At 36.0% G+C, this 22,152-nt stretch overlaps 1 protein-coding gene across 1 annotated transcript in view; it reads right to left on the bottom strand.

Annotated features, from left to right (window-relative positions):
* The window catches only part of pcdh9 (protocadherin 9), a gene marked incomplete at its 3' end in the record, with an annotated part of 255,621 nt that overhangs the window by 64,025 nt on the left and 169,444 nt on the right, over positions 1 to 22,152 (bottom strand). The window contains exon 4 of the mRNA XM_079377356.1: positions 20,967 to 21,042. Coding sequence (XP_079233482.1) covers positions 20,967 to 21,042 — 76 coding nt within the window. The remainder of the gene's footprint in view (positions 1 to 20,966; positions 21,043 to 22,152) is intronic.

The raw sequence follows: 22,152 nt of genomic DNA, 5'->3' as shown, positions 1-22,152 counted from the left end.
TGGGTTTGTTAGCAGACTAAAGACGTGACTCAAAGGTTTCTCAACAGACGCTTCTTCTCTCCGGCGATGTCCTCAGGACAGAAGTGGTGGGTTGTCTCACCTCAGCTCATCTTATCTTCAATAATCACAGATGTGCACATTAACACCTACTGTACATAACATTTGTTCTATATATTTGAAATATGTTTTTCCCCTGATGTTCATTTATTAATTTAGTGAAGGTTTTTTTCACCAAAAAGCATTTGTAATTGCATTTCCCATGGCTATATGTGCAAATTCGTATGGGAACATCATTTCAGGTTGTGTGCAATTGACTTTTAAAATACTGCCATTAATTTGGATGTGCAATTACTCAGGTAGATAGTTATGAACATGATCATCAGACCTAACTGGCATTAGGTGCCCTGACAGAAAGAAAATATAGAAAAAAAGATGTACATTTTACAAAAGTTTACAATATTATCAGAAACAGCATAAATTTTTTTATTATTAATGCTCAAAATCAAGCGCACACACTTGCATTTGACTTGATTAAAAGTGTGTTATAATATATATATATATATATATATATATATATATATATATATATATATATATATATATATATATATATATACACACATACATACACATACATATATACTGTGCCCTCCAAAAGTATTGGAGCAGTAAAGACAAAATGTACACATTTACATATTTATATTAATTTAATTTATATCATATATTAATATATTAATATATTTAATATATAAATGTAAAATTTTGCTTAAATATATACATTAGTGTGTGTGTATTTATATATACACATAATAAATATACACATTACACACACATATATTATGTAATTTTTTTTTTTTTGGATGTGATTAATCACGATTAATCGTTTGACAGCACTAATATATATATTTTCCTCAATATACTCCTAATTTGCTGCTTATTAATAGGTAGGTATGGGGTAGGAAGATATATATCCTCCTACCCCATACCTAACTATTAATAAGCAGCAAATTAGGAGTATATTGAGGAAAAATTATACTTAAGAGTTAGGACATTAACATAAAGTTCCCATATAATTCAGACAGCTTTCAGTTGGGGTTCATGTTAGGTTGTGGTATTTATAACTAGCTTTATATAAAAACAATAGAAGTGAATGTCCCCATTTATCTAAGTAAACTTGTGTGTGTGTGTGTGTGTGTAATAATAGTAGCTGAACCTGAAACTTATGTGCTGCTTTAAATTTCAAATCAGTTACACAAACTATTATTTAGTCTGGATAATTTCCTGAACTATGGCCTCTGTAATGCATTAGAGAGCGGAGAATCCAGACTTACAGTCATTACGAGAATACCTGCATTGCTGAATATAAAGCATCTGTACACTGGATATAATAAACTGCAAATGACATTTAAAGCAGTGGCTGCTGAATTAAATTCCCTGGAGGCGGCGCGGGCTGCTGTGACTCTCGGCCTTCCAGCGGGATTGACGTGTCGTCTCCACAGATACCATCAGTCACATACGCAACATGCCGGCCGGCCGGCCGGGTCTGAGCTCAAATCCCTCTCGCACTGCAATGCTCGTGTGTCTCGTACATGTGTGAGATTGCTGACATTCATCTGAGACCTGATCGCTGAAGTTCCTGATTATTACTGTAAAAGTGTGTATCGTTGGTAAGAGCTCAGCTGCCACGTGCTGTTTCTCTATCCGGTGTTCACTCAGTCCTGTCATCCTGACTCACTTACTCTTTCATTCTATCCTTCGCTCTGTTTTTCACAGACACACTGTCAAAATTCCTCAATTGGTATTCTTCTTTTGTTTTTTTAGTAAAAATAATATATCTAAAGACCCTTAAACACTGTGTATTAGAGAGCACAATGATGTTATTCTGTGTCTTTTTCTCATGTTTATTCCTCCTTCTCTCTGCTGTGAGTCGTGGGCTCAGTTTGATTACTTCTCACCTCTTGCTCTCCCTCCGTCTCCACCTGTCATCCCTCCATCTGTCCACGTCCCTCTGTTCTCACCGCACCCCTGCTCACCTCCAGTTAATGGGCTCTTCCAGGTGCAGCTCACCCCTGTGATGCCTTTGGACCGACCCCATCTCCGCCACTAGACTTCGCAATTATTTTTACTCTGTTCCTCAAGTGCCATGATGGATTACCCTTATAAAGTGATATCTGGACATTTTTAGCTGTACATCTATCTTTCTAAAGCCACATCCCAAATGTTTGTGCCTCTTTGTCATCAAAGTGTCTCACATTTCCTGTTATATTCTTCCATGAAATATTATTTCCTGACTACATCGCAACAAAAAGCACATTAAGTAGGACACAGGACTAATAAGACATTATGGCGGTGAGAGATGTGAGACGGGGAACATATGATGAGAAAATCCACTGTCTACACACCGAAGCCTTCTAAAGCTGAACGTACACACACACACACACACATACGCAGGCGCTGGACAAGCTCCAAGCACACAAGAGGATGCAATTACTAGGGTGGTAAGAGCTGTGAGCCGTGGTAGAAAAGTGAACCACAAACCATATGGTAGTGCACACATATACACACTTACAAACAGACTAGAATATAAATACAGCTGCCCAAGTATTTAAAAACTTCAGCATGTATGAATGTGTCAATGCATCGGATACAACATATCAAACTAAACAGCAACTTGACATATTTAGTCAAATATTATTCTAAAAGATGTTGCCAAAATTGCCAAAATCTGTAAATGACATGCATGAAAAAAAAAAAAAAAACACTGAATTGATTGTAGTGCATTGTATTTGCATTACCCTTCAAAATTTAGGGTCAGTAAGAGTTTCTTTATTGTTCTTTCTTTCTTTCTTTCTTTCTTTCTTTCTTTCTTTCTTTCTTTCTTTCTTTCTTTAAATTTATATATAAATGCGTCACAGGAATAAACTACGTTCAAAAGTCACAATATGAATATTTTACTGTTATTAATTACAGACATATTTATCCTGATTCGACTTATATATAACAAAATGTAAAAAACGCATTATTATGGTTAATAATATCGTTACTACTGTTATTACAATAAAACATGGGAGAGAAAAAAAGAAAAAAAAAACAGTTTAATAAACACATTTGCCAACTATCTCATTCAGATGGAAAGCAGAGTATTGGTTTAATGTAATAATGGCAATCGGGTACATTTGTTAGAGGTCCCATAGCTAATCAGAATGTGATAATATACCGATATTAATCACAATTTTCTAGTATTAACATAGTGGCTGAATGAAGCCTGTCACATAATCTCGTCTAGGCTGTAAATGTGTGATCTATATGTATGTGTCTCTCTGTGAGTTGTGTATTATGTGGATTAATCTCCATCACAGACCTGTGAAGCCCGGATCAGCTTACTGGGTTTAAGGTGAGCCTCTTCTGAAGAGACGGCTCAACCGGCCACACACACTCTCAATGTCTTCCACACAGAGTGCTAATGCTACGATAACCGCTTTACCGTAAGTTGCCGACATGAGTGAGAAGCCACCACAGAAGAAGAAGAGAGAAAACGGGAAAAGTCAGACAACGCCCAGGAGACCACAGCTTTAACATCACATTATGTAAAGACACAGCGGCAGCTGTCGTACTTGTTCCCGAGCCGCTTTCAGCGTTTCTTTGGCGGTTGCACAACTAGCTTGGCCTCTGCTCAATACACCTGTCATCATTTTATCATCTATATAAAGTAAAGTCGTGACGTATTGTCAAGTATGGTGACCCATACTCGAAATTGGTGCTCTGCGTTTAACCCATCCAAGTGCACACACACAGCAGTGTGTAGTGAACAAATGCACACACACACACACACACACACACCGTGAACACACACCCGGAGCAGTGGGCAGCCATGCTGCAGCGCCCAGGGAGCAATTGGGGGTTCGGTGCCTTGCTCAAGGGCACCTCAGTCGTGGTATTGAGGTTGGAGAGAGCGCTGGACATTCACTCCCCCCACCTACAATTCCTGCCGGCCGGGGACTCGAACCCGCAACCTTTCGATTACGAGTCCGACTCTCTAACCATTAGGCCACGACTTCCCCTATTGGGGTTGATAATATTTTGTAAATACGGTAAATGAGCGCCAGTGGTGGAACAGAAACCACAAATAGCCGAATGTTCCAGTTAAAATCACCCGGGAACTGCAAGAAAATACATTTCATGTGAAGTAAAGCGGTTTTCTCTGAGACGGGTGTGTAGCATGTTGTGATGTTCTCACCTTCCCGCATCTGCGGACACTTAAAATAAGGGCTCCAATTAAACCTAAAGGTTTGTTTTGTTTTGTTTTTGAAGCTTGAAATCGTTTAATAAGTTTCATAAAATTCAGCCCCAAAAAATCCTGTCATTTTTATTTATTCTCATGGCAATCCAAATATTTAAAAAATCTTATCTTAAACAATGATACAAATTAGATTTTTTTTTTTTTTTTTTTATGTTTTTTTTTTTTTTTGGTGAACCATTGCATTGAAGTTGATTTTCTTAAGAACTACAGATTTATTTTTCATTCATTCAAAAAAATATAAAAATAAATCTCTTGGATTTAAGTTGTTGCGATAACTCAAATATTCAATTTGTCATTTAATACAACTTCACATGCCAACTAAACATAACATTTTAAGACAATCCTTGTTTTTTTTTAAGTTGAAACTTTTGTTTTGTTTTTCTTTGCTTTTACTGTATATTTAATTAAAAGGCCAATCCCAATAGCCTGTTCAACATATTTTCAACTATGCTTATTCATACTGTATCTTATTACCTCTGTCTTAAATAACATGAACTAAAATGGAACATCACAAAAGCACAGTCCACTGAATACTTTTCTCTGTCTGTATTCTTCCACTTCTTCTCTCTCTGTTTATTGTGTATGTTCACTGTTACATAGTAGCCACTCACCAACCATCATAAGTGCAAACTTGGAGAATAAACTCAATTAAGATTCTGAAAATAAATAAATAAAATAAAACAGAGAAAGCTTTTGGCTAAGGAAAAGAATGCACCAGACTGCATGTGTTATCTGTGAGGAAGAGCAGAAGCGTTGGAGAGAATTTGCCTGGAAGAGCATCCGAAGATACTGGTAGAGAGATATAAAAACCCTCCCTCCATGCACTGTCTCTGTCGGCATCCTTCTTTCTCTCCGCTCGATGGAGTGTGTATTTTACACCTCTATTCCTCTGTATCTCATTTTCAAAATTCTCTATCTGCAGCAGAATTTGCACACTTCAAAGTAGTTTGGCACAAGAACAACAACCTTAACAAGAAGCCATAGCCTCATGTTTCCCAGTCACAGTAAAACAAGCTCTGCTGTTTCCCTGATTATGTTACTAATGCTTAGTAATTAATTCCCTGTGGTGACTTTCTGATTTTTGCAACTTTTTTATGTCCCAGGGGCTGAATTTCATTAAACTTTTTTTTATTTTTTTTATTATTATTATTATTTTTATATATGAAGGCCACATTAAAACTATTTAAGAAACTTTGCATCACATTTTAAATACAAATATTATTCACATTTTAAATATCTGAACATGTTATTATAACAGCATTGCATTCAAAAACAGTATCCAAATATTACATAAATTAATAATAAATAATTCATAAATAATATATGAAAAACATTTTTTGAATCATTTTTAATTTTCATGTATTTTATTTATTTATTTTAATTATTTATTGTTTGTTTGAAAATATGATTTAACTGTATGCAGGACACTTGCATTTTTAGCCAAAACAAGAAATACATGTTAAAAAAATATAATTGTAAATAATAAATATTATTATTATCCTAATTATCTTTTACTAATAATAATAAATAAATAAAAATATTATTATTCATAATAAAAAAAAAAAATATATAAAAAACAGCATTCCCATCAAAGATCAAAGAAAGCGATCAAACACAATACACAGTTGAGAATACTACTACACTGTAAAAAAAAAAAAAAAAAAAAAAAAAAAGTTGGGCAAACTTAAAAGTTTAAGGCAACCAGCTTCAGCAGATTTAAGAGTTTTCAGAGTTCAACTTCTTATTCTAAAAAAAAAGTTGAGAAAACTCAAAAATCTGCTGAAGCTACTACTACTACTGGCATAATTCTCATGTGATGAAATTAAATAAAACCAGCGATTTATTTTTAAGAGTTTGTTCCATTTAGTTGAATTATCACCTGATAATTTGTGTTGTTGTGACAGTTTGCTCAGTGTGAAGGCCAAACCGATGCCCTATATTTAAAAGTGTAAACTCCTGCATTACCTTAAACATGTCTAAATCTGTATAAAAATTAGATTCGGTTAATGTGTGGATCTAATTAACTTCAACCTTGACCTTGTTACATTGAGAAATCATTATACCTACTAATACATCAAAATTAATTTCCTAATTTAAATCGTGGACTATTTGTCTTTCTAATTTCAAAGGGACTGGCGCTAATATACTTGAAATGAGACACAACATGCACTGATTGAAGAGAACAGGGTTCCACAGACAGTTTTAATCAGTTTAATGGACAGGTCTACCTGAGCTACCGTTCAGATTATTTGCAATCAAGAGGTTTTGATGGTTGAGAGCTGTTGTTATTATAATTTCATTCCAAAATAATGGACGAGTGCCTAATGACGTCCATAAACTCAAATAAACGCTGATTGTATTTGAGTGGTTTAGGATGCTAATGCAAAGGATGCAGTCCAAGATGAGCAATACATGGCTACTGGGTGATCAAATTCGAAAGCATATTCAGATTCATAGTATAATATTTAGTGCACGTTAAAAGGATAGTTCACACAAAAATCAAAATTCAGTCATCATTTACTCACCTTCAAGTTGTTCCAAACCTATATGAGTTTTTTTATTTTCTTGTTGTGATACCCAAATTGTTGCCGGTAGCCACTGACTTCTATTTAATACAAATTAAATAGATAAATGCATACTATGGAAGTCAATGGGGACCAGCAACTTTTTTTTTTTTTTTTTTTTTTTAGTTACCCACTTTCTCAAAATATCTTCTTTTGTGTTCAACAGAAGAATCAATCAATCAATCAATCAATCAATATCATATCATATCATATCAATATGATATATGATATGATATGATATGATATTATATATTATATTATATTATATTATATTATATTATAGATTTCCAAAACATCAACTGAACAAACAAGTTAAACATTCTGTGGTATTCCAGGTTTTATGTAATTGTAGGTGCCCTGGGAAATGTTAATGTCTTAAAGTAACTTTTGATAAAACATCTTCAAGATTACTTACAAACCCAAAGAGAAATCCTTCACATCAGTCATTTTAGATCAGCACTTCAAGAAAACAATTAGACTAAAATACAATACACTGGCACTACGAGCCTATTTTGTGCGCATTGTCTAATGCTCTTTCATCCTCGCACATAAACCATAATAAATCCTGGAATAACACCAGCAATATCACTTAGATTTCCAGTGGAGTGTTCAAGTTGCTCGCTCAAAGCATAATGCATGTGCTAACAATTTCATTTTAATATCAAATTCAGACAGAGCACTTGGCTGCGCTCGAAGTTGGTCTCGGTTAGCCACGGTGAGAGCGGATTAGTGCTCTTTCCAGAGAAACCTGGGCTAACATCTGCCACTCTGCCCCCTGCCAGCTTCTTCCTTATCACACCTCTCAACACTGCACCATGTGCTTACCAACAGGGGGGAGGAAATCTACAGGCCTCTTTCATACTGCATAGCAATGAGCCCTTTTTAGACTATATTTAAAACGGCTCGCCCAAATAAAGTAAACTTCCCAACGACGACAGCTGCTCGCTAAAACAAAGCTTTACAATGGAGTTTATGCGCCTCTTCTTCGTTTAATGTGGAGGCAACAAGCAGACAGTAAGATATGAGTTAAAGCAAGAGATAACTCTGGTTTATTTTAGTAGATGCTCCTCCTGATCAGAGTTAGATATAAATTCATGACGCTCATCATTGTGATCAGCCAGTATAAACCAATGAGGCGTCTAGTCTGTGCTGCAATAAAGAGCACACTAATGCATGTGGTTAAACAGTAATATGTTGTCATATATCTGTAAGTTTTTCAGTATTCTTTGATCAATAGATAGCTCACAAGAACAGCGTTTATTCGAAATACAAATCTTCTATAACATTACACATGGCTTTACTATGACTTTTTCATCCGTTTATCAGTGCATTCTTGCTGAATAAAGATTAATTTCTTTCATTTCAAACATTCTTACGGACACTAAACATATTTATATAAAATATTACACATAAAAAGGATTCTGGACCACAAGGCATCCACAGCCCCTGATTGAGAAACATTGCATCTGCACACACACACACACACATCCACTGTTTGCAGGTAATAAATAACAAGGCAATTTAGATTCTTTAAGGCATCCGTTAGCAATTTAGCTGACATCTAGTCGCACTTATATCTTCACAACTCATTCTTTCTCCAACACGCACACACATACACACACACTTTGTGACTTCGCAGCTCATCTCGTTGCTCTCTGGAGACCAAAATCTATTAAAGGCCTTCATATCCCAGAGCTCTCAAAAGCTAAAGAACCTGAGAGAAAGCACGGCTGCCATATTAACCAACATTACACCAGACATACGTTTAAAATAATGTACACCAGCTGTACGAGCTTCCATGCGACCTCACATATGTGCCCGGGTCGTGCAGCATGTGTTCTCTATACAGTATTTATGAAATGCAGCAGTTGGTTAAAGGCTCAAACCTCATGTGGATGTGCAAGTCGCCCATGTGTCAAATGTTACGCCTATTGCATGCACAATTAATATTTCCTGAATAGTTTTTACAGTATATAACAATGTTGGTGTCCTCATGAGGCTTCTTAAACAACTCAACCAGCACGGCTTTCTTGATCAGCCAGCTTCACTGCAAACATCATGTTGCGTTTTGATGGGTAAATGCATGGCTGTGCTGGTTAGTCAACCAACTGAGCACCAAAACGACACAAACCAGTATAACGTCTACAGAAAACCAATGGTTTTCCCTGTGCTATTGATGTAGAAGCCCAATGTCATCCATTCACCACCAGTAAATGGCCGTTAGAAGTGAATCCCAAGTCTGCAGTTCATATTACTAAATGGATCTGAATACCACTGGCAGGACATCCCTCCACTAATTCAATAAACAATGGCTTATTGTTGAGACGGATTGTCAACATAATGCCTTCAAACGATGCTTTTGTGTTGCTTGTGACTGATGGCAGATGGGCAGAATATGATGGCAGAACCTATCCTGTAGAGTGGGCAGCAGTGGCAGGCACTGAGCCTGAGGGGCCAGTCAAACGAGGGGAAGGGGCCAACATCCTACAGGAGCCCTTGTGCATGAGGGCCAAGTGCTTAATTCTGTTCCTGGAAGGACATACAATTTAATGTTTCAGGGTCATTTTCTTTTTGTATCCCTGTCCGCTACAGCTAGATGTGCGTAGGGATGTTTATAAAAAAAATTATATGGATATTTTAATGTCCCCCTCACAATAGTTACAAACCTCAAAGTCTGGATGCCTTCTGAGGCCTCTGAAAAGAGTTGTTGGTGCGATCATGAACTGAAGAACAGTTTGCATGAGTTAAGGAAGTCAACAGAGCGTATTTTTACAGTCTTGAATCACTGACGCACTGCGCATTCAGATGAATGTTTTGTTGGTATGTGTGTGTGTGTCAATCCAGCGAGCTATACCAGGCTCCGAAGCATGGCGAGGGAATTACCCATCTTCTCAAACTCATCAATGATGGATGGTAAAAGTGCTTCCGTTTTCATGCTAGAAAACATAACAATCTCTCCTCTCCGCATTTAGCGTCAACACCCTTGGCCCGCGGAGCGCTCGGTCCGCCATCCAGCCATCACAAAGAACCACTGGCCGTGGCATAAACACACACTCACACGGAGACAAGTGCACAGGCACAAACCCGCTAGTTCACGTCCAGACAGCCTATGCATTTCACCTGCACGTGTCCTGCTCCGGCATCAATAAACATCCTCCCTTGTTACTTTTTGCTGCTCCCACTAAACGTTTTGAATCAAGTGTTAAAAGGGTTGAAAACAGCTCGCCACCACGTTATTCACCGCAGAGATATAAGATTTAAATATAAATGAATGCACAGACTTTCAAAGCCGCAGCAGATGCCTAACACCTTGCTTTGGTGGGTATCAGAGAAAAGCACACTCTGAACCGCGACTTTCACTTAGCGGAGAGGCTGTTACTCTGTTCAAGAGATGACACCGCGCCGGCACGATTCCTGTAAGAGCTTAAATAATCTCCCACATGCACGCAATCACACTTCTGCCTCTGTTTGTTTTCTTTGTGGGCTCATATGAAATGTTGACAAAGCAGAAGAGCTTGTTTGCGTTTCATTTTCCGAACGGTATCAAGGCCGAGGCGCTTCACATCTGGACCGCCGATCTGATGGGGTTAGCACATGTGGGCCAAACAAACACACGTTAGTATAGTTTGTGAATAGAGTATGACCCAGAATCTGTTTGATTTGTAGGTTTAGACAGCTTTCCTGGTTTTCCCATGCACCTTCCTCGGTTTAATAGCAACGATGTGTGTCTCCATTTGTCTATACATCAGTAAATTAATAATGCAACTAATAGTGCTCCGCCTGCTCTTTGTTTCACTCTCACCTCTCACTGAGAATGAACTGTGACCTTACGAGTAACTTTATTCCTCTGCTTTACTTCACCGCCTCCTCTCACTTCAGCTGCTATCTATCTGCATCATGAACACGCTCATGAAATCTTTACCTGCTAGAAGCCAAAAATGTGGGAGGGATGATAATAGCATCATTCAGATCAGATCAAGTTCTTAAACTCAAGTCAAATAAAACACGCTCCCACACCTGGTAAACATCAACTAACATAGGCTAGTTTAATACAGTACACGTGTAAAACATACACCTTTCTCGTCAATAATTAGTAATATTCCCCACAGGTCAAACTATTGATAATAATTTGTAATGAGATTTGAAAGATGCTTTGTTTCTATTTATAGTTTTGTTACATAAGACGTAGTTGATCATTTTCTTTATTCAGTTTCTATTTCTATTTTTAATTAATTACAAAAAAAAGATTCAGAAATGAAATGATTAATAATTACAACAGCATAATTTTAGTACTATTTAAATAATATTAATACAAGTGGGAAGTTATTAATTACATTTTACATTTTATATTTTACTTTCATTTTCGTTTTAATAATTTTGTTGTAATTACTGGAAAATTTTAGTATTTTTTTATTTGTTTTTAAAAAACTGTTTATACAGTTTTTATTGTTTTTTTAATTCCTTTTTAATTTTATTAAAATAATTAGAAATGTTCCCTTGGCAATTAGCAATTTTATGTGCATTGTTATTAACATTTTAAGTTACATTCTTTTAAAGTTTTTTTTGTTCCTCTTTTTAACTATAATACTATAAAAGCAATGTTTTTTTCATATTTAGTTTTATGTTTCACTTTTTAAAATTAGCATATGAATTGTCTAGTTCTTTAGGTGGTAACGACAGTATATATATATATATATATATATATATATATATATATACATACACTATATATATGCTCCATTTTTTAAGATGAAGTGGAAAAGGTCCGACCCTTCTGAGACACAAATCAGTTCTTTCAAACTGTTTGTTTCAATAAATTGGTTAAAAATCTGATTCATAATGTCATTAGACTAGAGTGTTTACGGTTTCTGCTCTCTTTATGAAAGATCACTTAGCATTTGCAGCTTCATTTTGAGCACAGACAGGATTGAAATCTCAGTAAACAACACGAAGTGGAAGTAAATCATTATAAGTCGGAAACAAGTGGACATTCTGCAGGAGCGAACGAGTGTCAGGACAAAAAAAACAGTCCCACTGTCTTAACCTTAACTACATAATACCTTGTAAATGTGTAGTAGATTTACTAAAGCTGCTTTTAAGCATCATTTTCTCAAAGCATCATTAACAAATCAAACTGAAATAATTATATCATCAAGGCAAATGCAGCTGATTGAATCTGATTCACCTCATGTAATCAGACGCTGTTGACACGACATGAACAGAAGCTCTGGCTGCAATTCCTGATAGTTTGTGTGGCAGCGGCGCTTCCACGCTGTAGGTGGGATCTCAATGAAATCTTTTTAATTACACAATTAATTATGAATTTAGTCATTAGATTAATTAGTTAATTGCGTAAAGGGCCCTTCCCCTTGCCATGGTACCGTGTAAAATTAAAGTTTAGCCTGCCAGGGATCCTGGAGGAGAAAAAAAAGCAGGAAATGCATGAGAAAAATAAATGTGTCCATAAATACATTCGTATATAAACAACGATATACAGCCAGGCAGGCGGTCCGTTAGACAACAACAAACTGTAAATACTCAGAAAATGACATTACAAAGATATGGAAGTGACTCACTGATATTTCAGTTATAAATATTATATATACAGTATATATATATAATAAAATATTTATTATAAATAAATATTCAGGTTATAAGTGTGGTGATAATGCACAGCTAGCTGGTCATTATCACAAAATAAATCCTTTCAGGGTGAAATATGATCTTGTTTTGGGTTTATTTTGTGAAAATAACCAGTTAGTTGTACATTATCATCCTAATTATAACCTGGCTCCTTACCAAATAAATAAGTGGTTGTATATAATTTGAGTTGAAATTGTATTATGTGTGAGAAGAAAGATGATAGAAGATGATTTGTGAGCTCTCATTTGACATTAATATCTAAAAAAGGAGTTGTGATGTTTGGTGCGTGTTATGTATTAGTCTCCATTGCCTATTGTGACCACAGACAAGCAGACTGTTATTTAGCATGAACAATATTTCATTATACTACAATACTCTGCCACACCCACCGTTCTCTTTTTGCCACATTAAACAGAAATTCATCTGTCAAACAGTCATAATCTCTCTCCTTCCTGCGATCACTCATTCATCTCACTCCTGGCCCGCTGTCAGCACTAGCAGTCATGCACGGCAAACATGGCATCCTGCCAGTGTGGGGTAATTAATTTCAGTATTTCCACAAAGGGAAATGATTGACAGAGTCGTGTTTGCCTTGAATCCTCATTACTCCAAGAACGCGCCTTCTCTTTCTGGCACCTCCCCACTTCCTGTCCTGCTTGATTTTCCTGCATTCTTCATCTTTTCCACACTGCTCTTTGAGAACCGTGTGGCCTGTCGCTGTGTGGATGTTCTCCCACAGAGCATCCATGACTCAGTGCTATGGTTCTTATTGAATTATTTAGGTATTGTTATTGATTCTGTTTATTTAACACAATGGGAAAAATGGAGACCCAAGTATTCATGAGCCGTATCACAGTGGCTCTCCACACAACACTATGCTGGTATATAATAAGTAATATTATAAGTGCTGCTAAAAAATAAAATAATAATAAAAATAATAATAATAGAATAAAACAAATGTCATGATATGCTACTTGACTGATCTAATTAATCAGCATCACATATGAAGAGTTCAGATGCAAAAGCTTCTAAGTGCCATCTGACATTTTCTTCTAAAATGAGCATTTTAATCCAGCTCCTATGTTTAGGTTCAGTAATTTTACTCTAATAGCAATGTATAGGTCACTTTATATGCAATTAAAGTGAAATAACAAAAAAAAAATACAGGAGCCTTATATACGTATATACATAAATATAAAATATATATATAACAAACAAATAACTAAATAAATATAAAACGCATAATGTAAAAATGTAACGCAATAATAATAATATTTATTATTATTACTAAAATTATCATCATCATCAACAACAACAAATTTGCGCATTTAACCACAAAAGCCTTGCGATATAATTTCAGTTTGTAAAAATAATTGAAAAGAAAAGAAAAGAAAAGAAAATCATAATAGACAGATCAATATTTGCCTAAATAGATTATGACTGGACAAATATCCTTTGACTTCAACAACTTTTTTATTCTATGTTGATAGGTCTATTTATTTTGCCATCTAAACTATGCCCAATTATATGGTTAGGTGCAGTATATTAAAAATCTAACAGCTTACAAAAGAAGGGGGGAAAAAGCAGTTTATCAAAGAATCAACAATATTTGTAATAATAGAATCCCACGTTTACTTGAAAGCTAGATTAGGAAGCAAGCTAGAGAAGAGGAGAAATACAGAGCAAAAAATAGGCTTTCCTGTAGCTCAAATAATAGAGCATGGCGCTAGCAACGCCAAGGTCATGGCTTCGATTCCCAGGGAAAGCAAGAACTGATAAAATGTAAAAACTGTAACTTGAATGCAATGTAAGTCCAAAGCGTCTGCTAAATGCATAAATGTAAAATGACACTAGCTGTTAAAGTCTGTAACAGGAGAACATTCACTCACATTATTCTGTCCATCTGTGACTGTGACATCAGATCGCTTTGTTCTACTTTTATATATCGCTGTATTCTTTAACTGTCCTCTGTATTTTATCACCTCGTTTCAGCTCATGTTTATATGGCCTCCCGTTGTGATGTCTGAGGATGGCAGATCACGAACAGACTCTGGCATTCAACTCCATCCTTTGGTCTTCAAAAACACGCTTACAAAATACGGCACATCTTTCTGTTCCACTCCACCATTAAGTTCACCGCAAACGGAAGCTGTGCTCCTGAATAATATGAGTGGATTTTGGCTCTCATGGGGTCTTGTAGCACACCAACCGTACATGTTTTATTTAAAGCCACTTTATAAAACCAAACTCTCCAGAACAGGAGCAAAACTAAAAGCAAAGAATGAAGTGGTACGACTCTGAATCTATTTATTCTTGCAAGCTGACTAGCTAGAAGAAAAGTTCTCTTTGGATGTATTTCTAACTAACGCCGAAGCAACAAACAGGATAATGCGTGCCTCAAATCAAGGGCAAATAAAACAGAAAAATTATTCGTGGTTTAACATTTAAAGATACTGTAAGGTTTAATTAATAGGTTTTTCAAGGTTGTCTGTTATACGTGCTTCACTAAAAACACATATCACTTACCCAGGACCCCCCTCAAAGAGAATACCACTTCAGGCAATTGAATCTTTAATGATCTGAACTGAACTATAAACCCAAGGCATTGAATCATGCATCAATAAATAAACAGCTATGGGTTATTGTATGTGCGCCTGGTGTATTTAAACAGTCACCACCATCTCAACCACCAATTATAACCCAGAGTTATTAGATTACAAATTAAAGCGCACATTTGCAGCGCAGCAACCTGAGAATAAATGCAGGTAATTATTCCAGAGGACGTTGAAATCGCAAAGCATTTAAAACACTTTTGAAAATCATTTAAGATGCCCTTAAGATTAAAATCAGCCTTTCTAGCTTTTAAATTACACATATAAAAAAATCTTCTGTGCACGCTCACTTCTTGATAAACACGTAATGTTTTTTAAATGTCAGAATAAAGTAGCGGCGCATGCAACGCTGACCTACAATTAGCACCCGCTAGCTTAATACCTTTTGATTGAAAGCATAAAAATAATTTGTCAATCTGCATAATTGCTAATTAGTTACTAATGCATATGTACTCGCAATTAACAACAGCTGCACGGAATAAAGGTAGAATACATTTGCCTCTGAATGCCAAAGGATGTATAAGGCTCGCAAACACAACCGCTGCGACTCGTAAATTAGCTCCCAGTCACTTTCTTACAAATGCTTAAAAGTTTTTTTTTTTTTTTTTTTTTTTTTTTCATACCCTTGAATTGTAGAGCTTAACAGTATCCCATAATTATCATCTCAGAGGGTTGTTTTTGTTTAAATGTGTTTTGTGGCGAAGGAAATCAGCTTTCTGAAGCATACACAAGCGGAGCGGGATGTCAGGATCTCCCGCCGAGTCCAAATGGAGCCCACTCAGATACATGTTTCCCTGTGTTCTTAAGTTGTTGCCAGGAATTGACGTTGACAGTCCTGTCAACAGCATTCAAAAAGCAGAGCTTGTGGTTCTTTTGCATAAGGTAACAAAAAAGTTTAACTCCGGAGCAGTGGTAAACACCGAAGAAAGGAAATATAAGAGATAAACGCTCGCAACTTCGGAGATTAATTCAATCTGCACAACAACCTCGAACCCTCGGTTCCCCTGTGGTTGGTACAGATCATCAGAAGTTGACAAATTAATCCTCACAGCCAGTTTTTACAGAAGACTGATTCCTGAACTCACTGAGCATGCAGGCATAGAGAGATTTGTACGCGGCACACAATGGCTCCACATAATAGAGACCAGCGTTACATGGCACCTGAGCGCAGGCAACCCACAGAGGCTTCTATTTTCACCGCGTTTGTTAACTGCGATTCAGAAAGGACACTATGTGACATTCTGGGTTCAGGTAGATGTATAGCTCGAGTATTCACAGAACCTGTGACATTGAATATGACCTATATACAGTGCCCTCCAAAAGTATTGGAACAGTAAAGACAAAATTGCTCTGTTGGCTATGGAGTCAAGACCTTTACAAATATGATTAAAAGATGAATATGAGACAAAACTACAGAATGTCACATTTTATTATTGGGTGATTCAACACATAGATGTTTTACCAGCTAGGAAGATCAGCACTTTCAGCATCTGATGTGAGCATAAGTATTGGGACAGTTGCCTCACAGGTCTTTCTAAGTGATCAGCTGTGTCCTGTTGCATTAATTCTTCAGATATTAAAAGCAGGGAGTGTGTCGTATCAGTTATATCCATTACTTCTTGCAATCGATGATGACACACACAAACCAGGATGAAGATGAGGGAGCTGACTTTGAGAGAAAAGCAAGTAATTTGGATGCTAAAAGAAAAGAGGAAGTCAGTTAGAGCTATAGCAAAAACAAAGGGCATGGAGAAATCTAGAGTTTGGAAACCACCAGCGGCACCAGCAACTTTACTGATGACAGTAGCAGAATGAATTTGGAAGGGTACAAAACCATCTTGCCTACCAATATTCAAGAAAATGCAACCAGATTAATTGGGAAGTGCTTCATATTGCATCAGGACAACGACCCAAAACACCCTGCCAGTTCAGTCAAGGAATTTATAAGAGCAAAGAAATGGAAAGTCTTAGATTGCCCAAGTCAATCTCCAGATTTAAATCTGATTGAACATGAATTTCACCAGCTGAAGAGAAGAGTTAAGGCAGAAACTCCCCAAAACAAGCAACAATTGGAATTGGCTGCATTAAAGGCTGGGAAAAGTATTTCAAAGGATGAGACCAAGAGTCTGGTGATGTCTATGGGACTCACTGCTGTGATCTACAACTAAATAATAGCTTTTAATCTTTTATATCTGCCTTATGTTCAACTGTCCCAATACTTATGCTCACATCAATGAGTGGGATGAACTCTAAAAGTTCTGTTCTTTTTATTTGGTAAAACATGTATGTGTTGAAACGGCTAATAATAAAATGTGACATTCTGTAGTTTTGTCTCATATTCATCTTTTAATCATATTTGCAAATGTCTTGACTCCACAGCCAACAGAGCAATGTTGTCTTTACTGTTCCAATACTTATGGAGGGGACTGTATGTTATTACAGGAATACTTGGTTCATCGCAGCATTCCATGGTTGCATATTTTTCTAGAATGACTCTCTATACCTGGCTTTCTGATTTCTAACATACACTAGCATTCAAAAGTTTGTGGTCAGTGAGATTTTGAAATGTTTATGGAAGAAGACATCAAGTCTGCATTTGTTTGTGGAAAAATACAGTAAAATTATGCAACGATTTTACAATTTAAAATATCAGTTTTCTGTTGCAATATATTTTAAAATATAATTTATTTCTGTGATGCAAAGCTGAATTTTCAGAAGGCTTCGGTGTCACGTGATCCTTCAGAAATAATTCTAATATGCTGATTTGATACTTGAAAAATATTTTCTATTATTCTCATTGTGTGAAAACAATTATGTTGTGTTAGTACGTTTTTACTGTCACTTTGATAAATTCAATGCACCCTTTCTTAATAAAAGTATTGTTTTTTTCTACCCCAAACTTTTACTTCAAAGAGTGTTCAGTTCATAAATTGAGTGAAATTAACTTTTCTGCTGCACTGCAGTACTTTCACAGTCTGTGCAGCAGGAGTTTAGATGAACCTTTTGATATGCTTAATTAATGAAACTGGTGTGAGTATGAACAACTCCTCAGACTTTATCAATGTGCACCGATCCATACCGAAGCCAACGGACCAGGCTTGAGATTACATTCCTCTTTTAAGACCAATACATGTCTTAAATGAAGGGTTCATCTGTGATCCACAAACCAGCAATTAGTTATCTATCTTTCAGTCAGTTTCTTTGAAATCACTCATCATTATACTTTGGCTTTGGTAGGAACATGTCCCAAAGGTCCATACCAAAATCTATACCAGTGCACATCTTTACACTTATTTCGAAAGTTGCCAAAGTTTGAGTTACAAAACGTAGTTTGATGCTCCCTGTGCTACTGAGACCTCGGTGACGTAAAAGAAGCTCAATTTGATTTGTTCATCTCATCTCTTAACTGACCTCTAATTGATGTTGCCATCCGAGCTTGGTGATGCTCCCAATATAGCCCCTGTGTGTGTCCAATATTTGATTATGCGCCGGTCTCCATGGCACCGCGGCCATTTGTGTGCTAATTAATTACCAGGCTTAAGAGCTTGTAGATAATTGGTGTGTACACCACCATCAATTCCATTAAAAATAGCAATTATCACCTACCTTACGCAAATGATTGTTTCTGAGCTCCCCCCTCTCTCATCAAATTAAAAGGAGACACTTGAGTCGTGCCGCTCTGCACTAGATCACACTTTCAATATCATATTAATAGCAAGAAAAAAGATGTGGAGTCTCACGGATATATGCGTGACGTCTATAATGAATCTTTAGAGACCAATAAAAGGTGCGTGAAAAATCTGAGAATATCCTGGAGCGAAAAACTATCCAAAAACTAGTTTGAGTAACCACTCAAATGAATCGAGAGGCGCAAACATGTACGCGTTAACAATCTCTGACCTTGGGGCGACACAGGTGCTGGAGCAGATCTATGGCTCTCTGTGATGGAAAAAGTAGGTCATGGAGTGCTATGGCTGGAAATATTAAAACTGAACATCTTTGCCGCATGAGACCCCAACAGGGAAATCATTGCTAAATAAATCAAGTACGTGCTGAGCCCAAAAGAGCTTCACTCTCTCAGCCCAGAGAGACGCGACTGACCATTAGCGTATAAATACACATACTTCCATCACGGCTCTTTTCACGCAGGAAGTGACCTCAAACCCTATGGTGACATATTAAGGACAATGACATATAAATCAAATGTCTTCTTTTGACCGACCTTTCCTAATTTTACTCAAGGTGAGAATGAAGGTTCTGCTGGTTCACACTGCTTAGATGAGCAAGATCATTTTCCTTTCAAAGCATTTTTTGTTACAAGTGCACAAACTACTGCTTTTTTCTGTAATTGTTCTTTGTTTTTCATTCAGCTGATTTAAAGATTTTGGAGGGCATTTGGAGGAATCTCACAAAGCTGTCAATAACAGATTCAGGCCATATTTCAACTCAAAATAAATCAAGGGAAGCAAACAAGAAAATATATTTTGCCGAGCAATGAAGGTTAAGACCATTTTTAGATTTTTTTTATGTTATTATTTTTACGATAATTTAGCACTTTCATCAGTAAATAAATAAATAAATAATGCTGCTTACCACAATTAAAGAAACTATGTGATTTAATGATTAAAAAAGATTGAGATTTAAAGATATTTAAATAGTACATAATTTTATATTATGCACTTTTATGTACATTTGTTGTACTTTGTTGTTTTTCATTTATTGTTGATTTATTTTAAACTATTTTATTAGAATAATCATTATTTTACTGAATTATAATGTGAGAATTGTATGTAATTGGCCCAAAATAATAATAATTCTATATTATTATTATATACAGCAAGTATATTTATAAAAAGCAAGTAACACTGAATTAAACATGATGTTGAAGAACTTAAAAGAAAATGTCATGTTTAATTCAATGTTACTTGCTTTGTCTTCGTAATTGTTTGTGGAATTTACAAGCAATTTTTGACTCAACGTTTATTTAATTTTTTCAGTGTACCATCAATAAAGCAATTGCTACTACTGGTAGAATCATACTAACCAGGCGCATTTTGCCATCTAATCAGTCCTAACCACACTGTTAAAAAAAAAAAGTTGAGCCAACTTAAAATTTTAAGGCTACCAGCTTCAGCAGATTTTTTAGTTTTCTCAACTTCTTGTTTTAAGTTTATGCAACAAAAAGTTGAGAGTCTCCTACAAAAATAAGTAAAATCTGCTGAAGTTGGCTCAACTTTTTTTTTTTTTTTTTTACAGTGCAGACACAATAAGTGGCAAGACATGTCGTCGCTTGCTTTCTATTTGCTCCATCTAAAGCGTATACCACCGACTGACATAAATATACATTAAACAACATATATATATTCTGATAACCAGGCCTTCTGTCATTATGCACAGCAACAAGAGTTCAGCCTGAACAGAAAAAAATGCTGGAAACGATTCGACTGGGTCATATGAGGTGTATTGCGAAAACACAATAAAAGAAACATTGCTGAGAAGGCTTATTTCCAGCATTACACACATCTTCTGAATCTCTTAATGCACATCTACTGGATTTCTGCACAAATACGCATAATTATGCAATTTTGCCTCTACCCATCTCTTATTTATTACAACCACATTCACTTGTGCAAACTTCATTCTGTGTATCGTGAGAGCACTCTATATTTACATTGTAAACTGTTATTGCAGAACATTAAATTGTTGTACACATTGAGTGGGAAGGCATATAATGAAAACTATCATCTGTGATATTCATCTTGCTCTCTGGCTCAGCTCCTCCTCCTCTGTTAAGTTTAGAGAAGAGCAGAGAAACTAGAGCTGCACTGCAAACATGAGCAGACTCACCGGAGTTGGGGTCCGAGTTGCCGTCTGCTTCAGTCCTCTTGTCCGGGGAGGCATGCTCGTAGAACTCGTCCTGTGCCTGCACCAGAGGGAGAGGGTGTGAGAGGAGTGGCCCACTGCCTACGGGCTCATGGTCGCCCAGCCCACTGTCACTGCAGCTTTCCTGAGACCCGTCCGGCAGGTGAAACGTGACGCGCCGCTGCGACTATAAAACCAGACAGCAGAGAGACAGAGCCACACGTTAACGCCTGTCTCCTTCTTACTCGATCAACCTCCCACTTTCAGTCAATATTGTGGATTGAGACTGAATTACAAATTTAAGAGCTGAGGGATTTGTTGACTTTTATAGAAATTAATTTACTGAACGAATAGCGTGTTTTGGATTTTATTTGGTCAAAATTGCCCCTCGGCACAGCAAACAAAGTCACGTTTCACGTTACGAAGCTCTCAGCACTAAAGAACATGTGATATCATGTGCACAGTGGATACAGCTTAATGCGCTAATGATATGATGTGTTAATAATCACTCAAAATTACAGTGTTATGACATGCCAGCATGTAAGGTGAGACGAGGAGAAGAGGTATACTGTAGAAAGATAGACAGACAGGCAGATAGACAGATATAAAAGCATTACAAATCAAAAGTTTAGGGTTGATAAGGCTTCTTCAATGTTTTGAAACAAGTCTCTTTATGCTCAACAAAGCAGCATTAATTTGATCAACAGATGAAACTATTAATATGGTAAAACAGTATAAAAATTTACAATTCAAAATAAGTGTTTTCTATTTTAAAATGTAATATTAAATATATTTTAATACTGAATATATTTGAAAAAAAAAAAATTCCCCTGTGATGCAAAAGCACTTAAAAATGGCATTACATTTTACAATAAATCATATTTTAAATCATTATTGTAATATATTGTGAACTTTTTATTCCTCTGATGCAAGAAATTTATTTAAATTCGGAATTTAAAATGTGTTTTTTAATTAATATATTTTAAAATGTAATATTGAATATTTTTTTCCTGTGATGAAAGCATTTAAAAGCATTTAAGTTTACAATAAAATGTACTATTTAAAATAAGTGTGTTCTATTTTTATATATTTAAAAATTTAATTTATTCCTGTGATGCAACAGCATTAGAAATGGCATTATTATCATTTTAATACATTGCAAAATTCAATT

The sequence above is a fragment of the Barbus barbus genome (assembly GCF_936440315.1).
Source record: "Barbus barbus genome assembly, chromosome: 25".
Lineage (NCBI taxonomy): Eukaryota > Metazoa > Chordata > Actinopteri > Cypriniformes > Cyprinidae > Barbus > Barbus barbus.
Note: the sequence above shows the minus strand (reverse complement) of the source record. Positions and strands in the feature narration are given on the sequence as shown.